At 33.0% G+C, this 11665-nt stretch overlaps 1 protein-coding gene across 5 annotated transcripts; it reads left to right on the top strand.

Moving 5' to 3' along the window:
• The first annotated feature begins 403 nt into the window (after window positions 1-403).
• On the top strand, window positions 404-6371 carry LOC114184593. 5 transcript variants are annotated; one of them, XM_028071904.1, is made up of 9 exons: window positions 404-698; window positions 2336-2395; window positions 2607-3568; window positions 3700-3806; window positions 3888-3964; window positions 4037-4103; window positions 5192-5279; window positions 5362-5421; window positions 5623-6371. In XM_028071904.1, the coding sequence occupies exons 3-9, from the start codon at window positions 3044-3046 to the stop codon at window positions 6232-6234; spliced, it is 1536 nt and encodes a 511-aa protein (XP_027927705.1). In that variant the 5' UTR covers window positions 404-698; window positions 2336-2395; window positions 2607-3043; the 3' UTR covers window positions 6235-6371. The 5 variants fall into 5 exon arrangements, with proteins under 5 accessions (XP_027927705.1, XP_027927708.1, XP_027927707.1 ...); XM_028071907.1 differs by having other exon boundaries at window positions 405-698; window positions 3206-3568; XM_028071906.1 differs by having other exon boundaries at window positions 413-698; window positions 1670-2395.
• The last annotated feature ends 5294 nt before the right edge of the window (window positions 6372-11665 follow it).

Genomic DNA, 11665 nt, shown 5'->3' with positions numbered 1-11665 from the left:
TCTGGTGCACACCACACACCAAAGAGAGTACTTTCACCTTTCGCCTTTAAAAAGTTACCAAAATATCCTTAATGAAAAAATAGAATGATTTTATAATTTGATGTTATAAAAATAATTATAAATAATTAATACAAATTAAAAAAATATTAAAATTATATAAAATTTTAAAATAAAAAAAATTATGAATGTAAAAAATTATATATATATATATATATATATATATATATATATATATATGAAACTCGGTTTTCCATCGTCACAAATTTAAATTTCTTTTTTTTATCACGAATCATGAACTTAGTTTAATTATTATACAAAGAAGAATATAAAGGTAAAATGATAAATAATATATATATATATATATAAATAATATACATAAATCTGAAGCGGATGAAACTTTGGTTCGTAAGAAGGACCCACTATAAAGAATCGGAACACAAAGGCACTACACACGAGAAATCACGTTTTTTCTCTCTGGGTACAGTGCGGGTGAGCATAAATCCTACCGCGTTCGTCTTTAAGCGGCACCACCGTTCACCGGTCGTTACCGTCAGCTGCTCACCGAATATGACCTAACAGTGAGGACCATTACGCACCCTCTGCCTCAGTCGTTCATCCGACGTGCTACAGTCCCAAACCCCGACGAGATTCACTCAACGGTAGCGTCTACATCCGAAGCTCCATAGCTGCTGCCGAGGGTATCTATGCCTCTATCCCTTCTGTCGTTCACGTCATACCGAAAAACCTAAGCCATAAACAGCCATTGGCCACTGGTTTCCCCTCTTTGTCTCTGTTTTATTCATTTCTGGCCATTGTTTGAATATTAATTGGATTTTGTTTGGGTCCATAGCTGTTAAAGCCAAATTGATGAGGCTATTGAGTAGCTATGAGTTGGCATTCGAGTTGCTGTTATTGGCAATTTGTGGAATCTATGTGTGCGTTTTTGGGTTTAAGTCGATTTTGTTGGTGTTTTGGTTCGTGACTGGGTTGGTATTTTCTGATTGTTCTTGGGGTGGGAATCATTGGGTTATAATATATCTAGATCTGTATTTGGATTGATGAGCTAGAGTCAGTACTGCTTGTGTTACATGAGTGAGGAAATGGCCATGAAAAAGAAGAATGAATCGCATTGGTATAGATTTAATTCCATAATTGATTTGTTTGAAATAAGCATTTCGTTAATTGGTAATTTGAGCCCACGCCTTTTGCTGTTTTCTTTAATTGGGGTTTTTCAGTTTATAATTGTGGTTTGAATTTGAGTTTATGCATTCTTTGGGCTATGTTTAGAGGAAGTGAATAATGAGTTAAATTTGGATTGTTGATGGTTTCAATTTCGTTTAGAATGTTCAATTGTAGAGATGTTCTTAAATGCCAAATATGTTGAGACATATGCTTATTGTTTGTACTGATTTCTCCTTCTCCATAGCTTTGTGGTTTTGGTTTGTGAATTTTGAATTCATTTTTTGGGTGTATTTGGAGTTACACGTTGATGTATTATAGAAGTTTAAGCTGAAACAGGAGTGTGACTTTGTGATTAAATTTGTTACTCATTTATTATTATTATTATTATATTTTAATTGTTGTTGCGTAGAGAAATGAAATTAATTGCTGAGGTTGTTTTGTTATGAGTTTAATACTGTTTTTTTTGCTGCTGCTGGTGAATTTGTAGTTGTCTTGGGGCTGGTTCGTGTGGCAGAACTTCTCCACTGTTCTATCTTTTTTATCTGGTTCGATTGTGTATTTTTGAGCTAGTGTAAAATTCCCATGGTTTGTGTTTGTCAATGGTTGGAAAGATGAGAAAATTTATACTCATTTCTTTTAGGTATTGATTTTTACGATTTTGTCGTGGAAACTCTTTCCTATCACCAACAAATACAAATTACCAACAGCAACAGAACCAAGCACTGTGTTTGAAATCAAACAATAATAGAGAGGAAAATTTATCTGAATCAGTCACCATAACCAAACACAAATAGAGATATGAAATATTTCATTTTCACCTTAGCAAACCAGGATGTATGCAAGCTTATCTTATGAGTGGATAATGTGATTGAAGCAGCACCTTATATTTTTTTACTAAAATGTTGCTGCAACATAAATCATTGATTATTAGTCTGCTGTTTTTAAGCATTTAGTTTTTGGTAAGTGCTTAAAATTGACGTTGACTTGTTTAGTTCCTAGAAGAGGAGGGTTGGGGAGGGGAAACCGAGTTTTTATATTTTGTGAATGTACAATTACTGGCTTATTATGTTTATGTTTAAATGTGTAAACTGCAAACTTCTCACATTAACTAACTGTAAATTTTTACATTTCGGTTTGACTCTGTTTTTGACAGGTCAATTTGTTGGTAAATATAAGGCTGTGTATGTAATTGTCTTATTGATATCAACATTTGGTAAGCCTTCTTTCTCAACAGTTATTTGTCACCTCTTTTTTATTTGTCTTGTCATTCTCTCTCAATTGGTTGTTGTTCTTCCTCAGTTGCCTGGTTTATTTCTTAACTGATGTTTCCAATCTTGTTAAATTTGGCATGCAAGCAGATTCCATATATTTAATGATCGCAACTGTGTATAATGGAGGTTGTTGTCCTTTTTTGCTTTGATCAGGTTCAGAGTTTTTGTGTTCCTTTCCTACACTTCAGATTCCAAAACTGTGTTTCATTGAAACTTTGAATTGTATAAATTTCTTGTGTTTATGTTAACATCATGGCTAACAATGCCAACTCCTCCTCCAAAACCCAACCCCCTTATGCTCCTAATCCTAACCATCAAAATTTCTTACAAAACAATGGTGTAGGCATGACACCCCAGGCCCAATTTTGTTTTGGCAACCACCAAAGCCAAAGCTTGTTGCCCCCTTTTATGCAGCCACTACCCATGAATGCGGCACCTTTCATGAATGCTGCAAATCACAATCATTTTCCCTTGCAAAACGATCAGATGCATCTGCGTCAAATGGGTATGCCTGGTCATCAACAGGGTCAACCCCTTGTGGGGGTTTAGGTCCCCAAAATAACGTTAGCAATCCCAATTACAGCAATCCAATGTATCCTGTTCAGGGACAAGTCATGCTGAATGCAGCTCAACTCAATTTGTCTCAATTACAGGGACAAATGTTGGCACAGAGTATTTTGAATATACTTCAGCCATCTAATATGAATATGAGTATGCCAAATGGCCAATTTTGTGCCCCTTATCCTATGCAGAATATGAATCAACAGTTACCTACACAAATGCCAAGCCCTTCTCAAGGGGTTCCGCATGGCATGCATCCGAGTTCCTGCCCCATGTTTGGGTTTCCAAACCAACTGCCTGAGGCTATGGTCCCACAGAATTCATTACTTTCTGCAAGTCCACAGTTAGGTTTTGAGCCTGGAAGGCAGGTCCGATTGCACATTGAGCCGAACGAGAAAAACCTTACTCCACCAAACGTGAATGCAAATGCTTTTGTATCACGGTCGCATTTTTCATCTCAGCAATTACAAGGGAATACTTCTGGGTCACGTAATTCTAATTTGGCTCATACAAGTAACTCTCAACCTCCTGCATTTTTAAAGTCGCACTCACAGGTATTTAAAACTAAAGTGTTTTCTGTCTTTTCATTGTATGTTAGCAGAATTTATTGTTCTACTATATGTAAATACTATTGTAAATGATGTTGTGGTATTATATTTACTGCAAATCTCAATAATTGTTGCAGGAGAATCCTTATGGCAATATTAAAACTAATGTTCCAAATACCAACTGGAATGGATCACCCAGCAAAAACTTCAAAAGTAGACCAAAACGAGGGGGGTTTAAAGGAGGGTATGTTATTTTCTTTTCTCTTTGTTACTCTTGATCACTTGCATGTTTTTCCTGGGCGTTACAATTGTCCTGTTTCTTTAGATTCCAGAAGTCTAAATTTAATGATGTCAATAATGGAAAGAGGAGAACTGGGTTTCCTAAAGATCATAATGGAATAGGTTTGAACTTTTCTACCTTGTTACCCAGATGAAACATTTTCTATGGTTAGGCTAATGTTGTGATGAAAGCAGGCCCTTACAGTGGGAGGGCAGGACAGGATAGTTTAAGATCAAAGGAATTTAAGCATCAACCAGAAAGGTAGCTTCTGCTTCACTTTCTAATCCTTTATCTGGTCCCAGTCTATTACTTGTTTGCAGTCCTTTTTTAATTGTCTTTGTTGATAATGATAATGTGTAACAACATGATGCTAATTAATTAATTCTTAGTTTATTTGTTACTTCCTGAAATTGAAGGTTATTTTACATTGCTGTTTCTGGATAAAATAGATAGTAGAATTAGGGATAACAAATAAATCTACACCCAGGGAAATCTGTGGATAAAATATGTAATAGATACTAAATGAATACTATTAATGGATAACTATGGATTAGAGTATTTTGATTACTTAGTTGTAACGGGTATGGATGTCATGGTATTCAACCCACATATACTTGCTAATCATTATTAGTGAATTTTATTTGAATACTTAAAGAAACAAGTGGTAAAAAATTAAGTCATGAGTGAGAGAAGTATTATTCATTAAGGAAGGTTTTGGAATTTGATTTTGTATTTTTATATTTTTTTCTTTAGTTCTATGAAATTTAAATTATTTCTAGAAAGATTAATTCCTTAAAACGTATTCTTTGGTGCAACTCAATTAAAGAAATCATATCAGATGAAACAGTTGACAAAGACTTACGCATAGAAATTTCTGTTGGAGGGAAATTTTCCAAATTGATTCTTGTAATGGAGGCGTGATAAACAGATAATACATCTAGTATAGTATTTTTAACTTTTACATTCAACATGGACATTAGTATGTGTTGTGTGTATTATTTGATCCATCTGAGTTTTTAAATGTATGATAAGTGTGGTTGTCAAACACACATGTGGTTCTATATAATTACATCGTCCTGCCTCCCTTTCGGCATCAGACTTGTGACTTTTGTCCAAATAAATGTTTTCCACAATCCAGATAACCTTCTAAATGAAATTAGATTTCCTTTTGGTATTATTTTTATAAATTGTCTGCTTTCTTATTAGATTTTTATTGTCTTTTCACTATTAAATTACTTTTCTTAAACTTCGAATTTCACAGCTTATTCTTTTATTATACTGAAAATATTTTAACTCTAACCCTGATTTTTTTTTTATGATTGCTATTATTTCATTTTTTGAATGGTTAGATCTTTCTCTGTGACTTACACTGAGCAAGAAATCCAACAATGGCGTGAAGCACGGAAAAAGAATCATCCTTGTAACAACTTTCAGAAGGTTGTAAACAAACTGATATATCTACCGCTTGTGTTTATCAGATGTTATTTTCTAAATATCAATTCCTGAATACTAATTGCAGAGGCACAGTGAATGGCCGATGGACTCCAAGGTCATTAATAGGGAGGTCTTACAAAGAGAGGTATACTTAGAGGGATGTTATTAACTTGTAACACTTCCCAATATAATATTATCATGTCGTAAAATTTAATAATGTTGTTCAATATGTAAGTTAAGAAAATAGGCTTTTTTAGCAGGAAATATAAGTGCTCACATAAATATTTCTTGGACTCAGCAAATGGTATTCCAATTCATTAGCAATGTATATATTTTGTCTTTGCAGCTTAAGGAGGTTTTAGCAAAGCAAGCTGAATTGGGAATCGAAGTTGCTGAAATACCATCACACTACCTTAAGAATTCTGAAAATCAAGGTCTTCAGAATGAAGGGAAAAACAAATTTAGTGACAAAAGAAAGTTCCAAAACAAATTCAACAAGAAATTGGACAGAAAAGGTCGGTTCGGCAAGACGCAAAAGTTTGCTGACTTTTCAGAAAACCCTTCGTTAAAGAAGAGGAAGCCAACTTTATTGCAGAAACTCTTGAGTGCAAATATAAGTAAGGATAAGAGCCACCTGTTTCAGGTTTTCAGGTTCATGGTAATAAATTCTTTCTTCAAACATTGTCCTGACAAGCCACTTAGATATCCATCAGTCATGGTTAAAGAGAACGGGTCTGAAGTTGACACTATAAAGGATGTTCCTAAACGCGGGAACGAGGGAGCGGTCAAAAAAATTGTTAGCCTCAATAATGATGATGATCATAATAGTGAAGACGAAGACAGTGATGTGGATGAGAATGACTCTACTGTACATAATAATCCACACGAAACACTTTTTTCCTTGGTTAAAGAAGGATTTGAGAAATCTGATGAAGAAGAGGGAGAAATTTTAGAATGAAATTCGGAGATTGGTGCTCCAATTTTTGCAGCAAAGTTTTGAATACTGTAGTGGTAACATTTTTTGTTTAATCATTTGTTTCCCTTATGGTTTTACCATCACGCATAATGTTACAGTAAATATATTTTTGCAGCAAAGGTTTCTTAATACTAATTTTAAGCAATATATTTGCGTACATGTCTATCTGCTGCTTTTAGCAAAGGATTATTAAGAAAAGTTTAATTAGATATTTTTAATATATTTTTACTTTATTTCTTAGTTAGCTACTAACCGAGCCTTTTACCATTATATGTTTTTTTCTCTGTCTGCACGTTTGAGTAAAATTTTCCTGTCCATTAATATATATATATATATATATATATATATATATATATATATAATGAATTTACATGTCAAAAAGTAGCTTAACCCTCAAACCTAAATTTTCTTTTCCCAAGTTTCGTCCTAAACTTTTTATATACTTTTTACAAATATTCATTAAGATATCATCAATTTATTTATAGAAGGTTGCAGATTGGATATTACATTTAAACAACTGATTAATTCAGGCAAGGTTGTTTCTTTCTGCACCCTCACTTTTTTCTTCTGCACTACCGTAAAATATGGAATTCCCAAACTAAACCTTGCTAAAATTATAATAAAAATTGCTACATCTCCTTTTTAATATTTTTCGAAAATTCAAAAATATTTTCAAGTTCCAAAATAACATCAGAAACATTTATTTTTTTATATTCTAAAATGGCTGTTATGAAATGTATTTTTGAATTTGGACTATGGAATGTAGATTATAGATTATACAGTACACAGAGGCCACAAACCATAGTCCATTGGCTCATGGTCCATAGATTATAGATAATAGTGGTTTGTGGACCGGGGTTGTGAACTTTTTTATACTGTGATCCAGTAAACAATGGATTGACACTATAGATTATGGATTATAGTCCATTATGGACTATGTGTTGGGATATATTTCATATTATAGTCATTGAAAAATTGTGGTTTTATATATATGACATGATCTTATACATATAAGACATTTGACACCACTTTAACCTCAAAACCTTAAGACAATTATGTTATGGATATTTATTTTTATATAGTGTTTAACTTTGTCTATTCTATCCAAGGTGAGACTTTTGATTCATACTTGGACTTTTTCCAACAATTTCCCCTCAAGGGTGAGTCTTTTTTTTTTCATATGATATATTTCCCTTTAGGTGTATGTTGACTCCTTTTTTACCCGTTTTTTTTTTGTTATGGGTATTTATTTTTATATAGTGTTTAACTTTGTCTATTCTATCCAATGTGGAACTTTTGACTCACATTTTGACTATTCCCAACAATTTCTCCTCAAGGGTGAGTCCCTTTTTTTTTCATATGATATATTTCCCTTCAAGTGTATCGTGACTCCTTTTTTTGTATGGTTGTGCAGTTAGTCACTTCGGTGACCCCTTTTTTTTGTTATGGTTATGCGGTCAGTCACTCTGAACCATCGATTTTGATGCCACTGTTGGGTTTATATATATATATATATATATATATATATATATATATATATATATATATATATATATATATATATATATATATATGGGTTATGCTTATAGAGAAATTGTTGTTCTGTGTATATGATATTAGTCTTACACATATAAGACATTTGACAACACTTTAACCCCAAAATCTTAAGGCAATGGTATTATGGGTCTTTATTCTTATGGTGTTTAACTTTGTCTATTCTATCCAATGTGAGACTTTTGACTTACACTTGAACTATTCCCAACACTATGTACTAGTGGACTGTGGTCCTATTGTCTGTGGACTATGGCTAATGGCCTATGGACAATATAGACTATATATTATAGCAGTGGACTATGGACGATGACTTATGACCCATGACCTATATAGATTTAGATTATTGATTATGGATTATGGATTGTGAATCGTGGACTATGGATTGTGTACAAAGGTCTATAATGTGAATTATTGACTGCAAACTATGAATAGTGGACCGTGACCCATGGACTATGACCCATAGTCCGTTGACCACTAGCCACTAGCCATTGTCCAAGTCCATTGGTCACAAGTTAAAAGGGGGCTTCTTGCTGCACCCCCAAGCCTTCTCATGTACCCCCAATAATTACCCTTTTGACCCTAATCAATTTTTACTTGTCAAGGTGGATGGGTGAAAGCAATGTAATTACCCCTCCCCCTCAGTAGTTACACTCCCTCTCTTCCCCTCCAACAACCTCACCCTCTACGGTGACGCCTTCTTCTCTCACAAAGTCATCACTCTCACCACCCACCAACCCACCTGCTCCTCCTTCTCCATCGGCAAAGCCTTCTTTATCTACCCCATCCATTTTCTTGACCCCTAAACCAATTACACTGCTTCCTTCTCCTCTCGCTTCTCCTTCTCCATCATCTCCTCTCCCTCCTGCCCCTTCGGCGAAGGCCTCGCCTTCCGCATCGCCTCCTCCACCCACTTCCCTGCCCTCTCCATGGGCCTCCCCCAGCTCAACCTCCTTCTTCGCCGTCGAGTTCGACACTACCTTCGACCCCTTCCTCAACGACATCAACGAAAACCACGTGGCCTTCGACGTCAACAACGCCTCCTCCTTCGTGTCCGTCGATGCCTTCTCCCGCGACATTGACCTCAAGAGTGGCAAACTCATCATTGCATAGGTGGAGTCATGCAATCAAGATGGTACGTGTCTGGCTCGCTTATTCCTCCACCAGACCTTCCACTCCCATTCTTGTTTCCCAAATAGACCTCTCTGAGACATTCGAAGACTTCATGCACGTTGGTTTCACGGCCTCCAATGGGGAGGGGTCAAGTGATTACACAGATAAGTATCAAAAACAGAATTCGTGATCCGTTTCAGAAAAGTATGCAACGAATCCTGAAATTCATTTCATAAAAAAACATGAAAATTTATGAAACGGATTTTGGAATCCGTTTCATACTTTTCTGAAACAGATCACGAATTCTGTTTCTGAAAAAAAAATTGTGAAACGGAATTCATGATCCGTTTCAGAAAAGTATGAAACGGATCCCGAAATCCGTTTCATAAAAAAAACATGAAAATTTATGAAACGGATTTTGGAATCCGTTTCATACTTTTCTGAAACGGATCACAAATTCCATTTCGGAAAAAAGAAATTTAAAATTTGGGAAACGAAATTCGTGATCCGTTTAAGAAAAGTAAGAAACGGATCCTAAAAGTCGTTTCATAAAAAAAACATGAAAACTTATGAAATGGATTTCGAGATTCGTTTCATACTTTTCTCAAACGGATCACGAATTCCGTTTCTGGAAAAAAAAAATAAAAAATACCAAATTGACCACTTTGGAGAGAATGAAGCACATAGAAGAGAATTAAAATGAAGGGACCACTCAGAAATGAAAGGGACCACACTCAGAAAGCAAAAAAGACCGCTTTGGAGAAGAAACAAAGAGGAGAAAGAAGTTGTCGAAATAATTGGGGGTGCAACTCAGATAAGAAAAATACGTTGTCGCAATAAATATCATTTACTGCTCTTCCACCTGTTTTCACCTACTATCAACTATAAATTAATTAGGGATAAAATGGTAAATTTGGGATACCGAAAAAGACTTGGAGTTGCAGGGAGAAAGCGCTGGTTAAAATTCATAGTTCATAATCTACATGCCATAGTCCATCGTTCAAAGCTAACAGTCCAATAACCACACACCACAGTCCACAATCTATAATCCATAACTACATTCAATGAACCGTGGCATAGATGAATAAACGATGGACTATGATTGTGGCACAATCCACAATTTAATTCTTTTGTAAATTAAAATAATTTCTATTTTATTTTTTTAATAATTATTTTGGTCCCTTTATTTGTCATGAAATTTTATTTTGGTCCTCGCGTTTTTCGTTGTCTCAATTTGGTCCTCATTTTCTTAAAAATGACTCAATTTGGTTCTCACCGTTAACTTTGACCAAACGGTGTTAAAGTTAACACCACGTGTCAATTTCTGATTATTTTTTTTTTTAAATTTTCAAATTTTTTAATATTTTTTAAAATTTTTTTCTTTTTGACACGTGTCACTTCACAGTCATGCCACGTGTCAAAGTGACTCAATTTAGTCCCTATATTTGTTTTTAGTTTCAATTTAGTCCTAATTTTTGTAAAAATGAAACAATATTGTCCTTTCTCAAATTGACACTAAATTTACTTTTTTATAAATCTTATGGTGATATTCTTATTAAAATTAACGTTTTTATTAAATATTTCTATAAATATTTTAAATTAACTTTAAATTCTACACAAAACATTAGACTTTGATTTTGTTTTGAACTTGAAATTTAGTTTCTAAATTTATGTGTGACAAGTTATTTGATTTTTAATCTTTACCAAGTTTGTATAATATGATACACTTGATGCCTTTATATATGATGACAAAATTGTTAATTTTTGAAATTAAGTTTGGGGTTTAACTTTGTTTAATAATAAAACTAAAAAAAAATTATTTAAAAATATTTCTATAAATATTTAATAAATATGTCAATTTTATTAAGAATATCATCATAAGTTGTATACAAAGATTAAATTGAGTCTCAATCTAAGGAGGGACAATATTGCTTCATTCTTACAAAAATTGGGACTAAATTAAAACTAAAAACAAATATAGGAACCAAATTGAGTCACTTTGACACGTGGCACAATGGTGAAATGACATGTGTCAAAAATAAAAAAAAAATTCAAAAAAAAAATTAAAAAAATTCAAAAAAACCAGAAATTGACACGTGGCATTGACTTTAACACCGTCTGGTCAAAGTTAACGGTGAGGACCAAATCGAGTCATTTTTAAGAAAATAAGAACCAAATTAAGACAACGAAAAACACGAGAACCAAAATGAAATTTCATGACAAATAGAGGGACCAAAATGGTAATTTAACCTAATCCATAACTACATTCTATGAACCGTGGCATAGATGAATAAACGATGGACTATGACTGTGGCACAATCCACAATTTAATTCTTTTGTAAATTAAAATAATTTCTATTTTATTTTTTTAATAATCATTTTTTTAATTCAAAAAAAAAATTATAACAAAAAATTATTTAATAATGAAATATTATACAAATTATTTATTTATATAACTATTTATAATAAAAAATATTTTATAATTTAAAAATTTATTCTAGAATAAAGAAAAATAGACATACGTGTTTTCATTAATTATTATCCATAATTACTTTTAATAAAAAATATTACTTTTATTAACTACTCCATAATTAATATTTGGAATACACATTTTAATCTCAATTCTATCTTTATTAATATAAATTATTTTATCCTTTATATTTTATAATTATCTTTTGAGAATATAACTTTTATAACTTAAATAAAATTTTCTATTTTAATATTAATTAGAATAATTAATTTTTATTTT

Source organism: Vigna unguiculata, chromosome 5 (assembly GCF_004118075.2).
Source record: "Vigna unguiculata cultivar IT97K-499-35 chromosome 5, ASM411807v1, whole genome shotgun sequence".
NCBI classification, from domain to species: Eukaryota; Viridiplantae; Streptophyta; class Magnoliopsida; order Fabales; family Fabaceae; genus Vigna; species Vigna unguiculata.
This window is presented reverse-complemented; position numbering and strand designations above follow the sequence as displayed.

Coding starts and splice junctions, on each gene's coding strand:
- LOC114184593 (XM_028071904.1), top strand. CDS start 3,044: ATGTATCCTGTTCAGGGACAAGTCATGCTGAATGCAGCTCAACTCAAT. Junction 3,569..3,699: donor TTTTAAAGTCGCACTCACAG/GTATTTAAAACT, acceptor TAATTGTTGCAG/GAGAATCCTTATGGCAATAT. Junction 3,965..4,036: donor TAAAGATCATAATGGAATAG/GTTTGAACTTTT, acceptor TGATGAAAGCAG/GCCCTTACAGTGGGAGGGCA.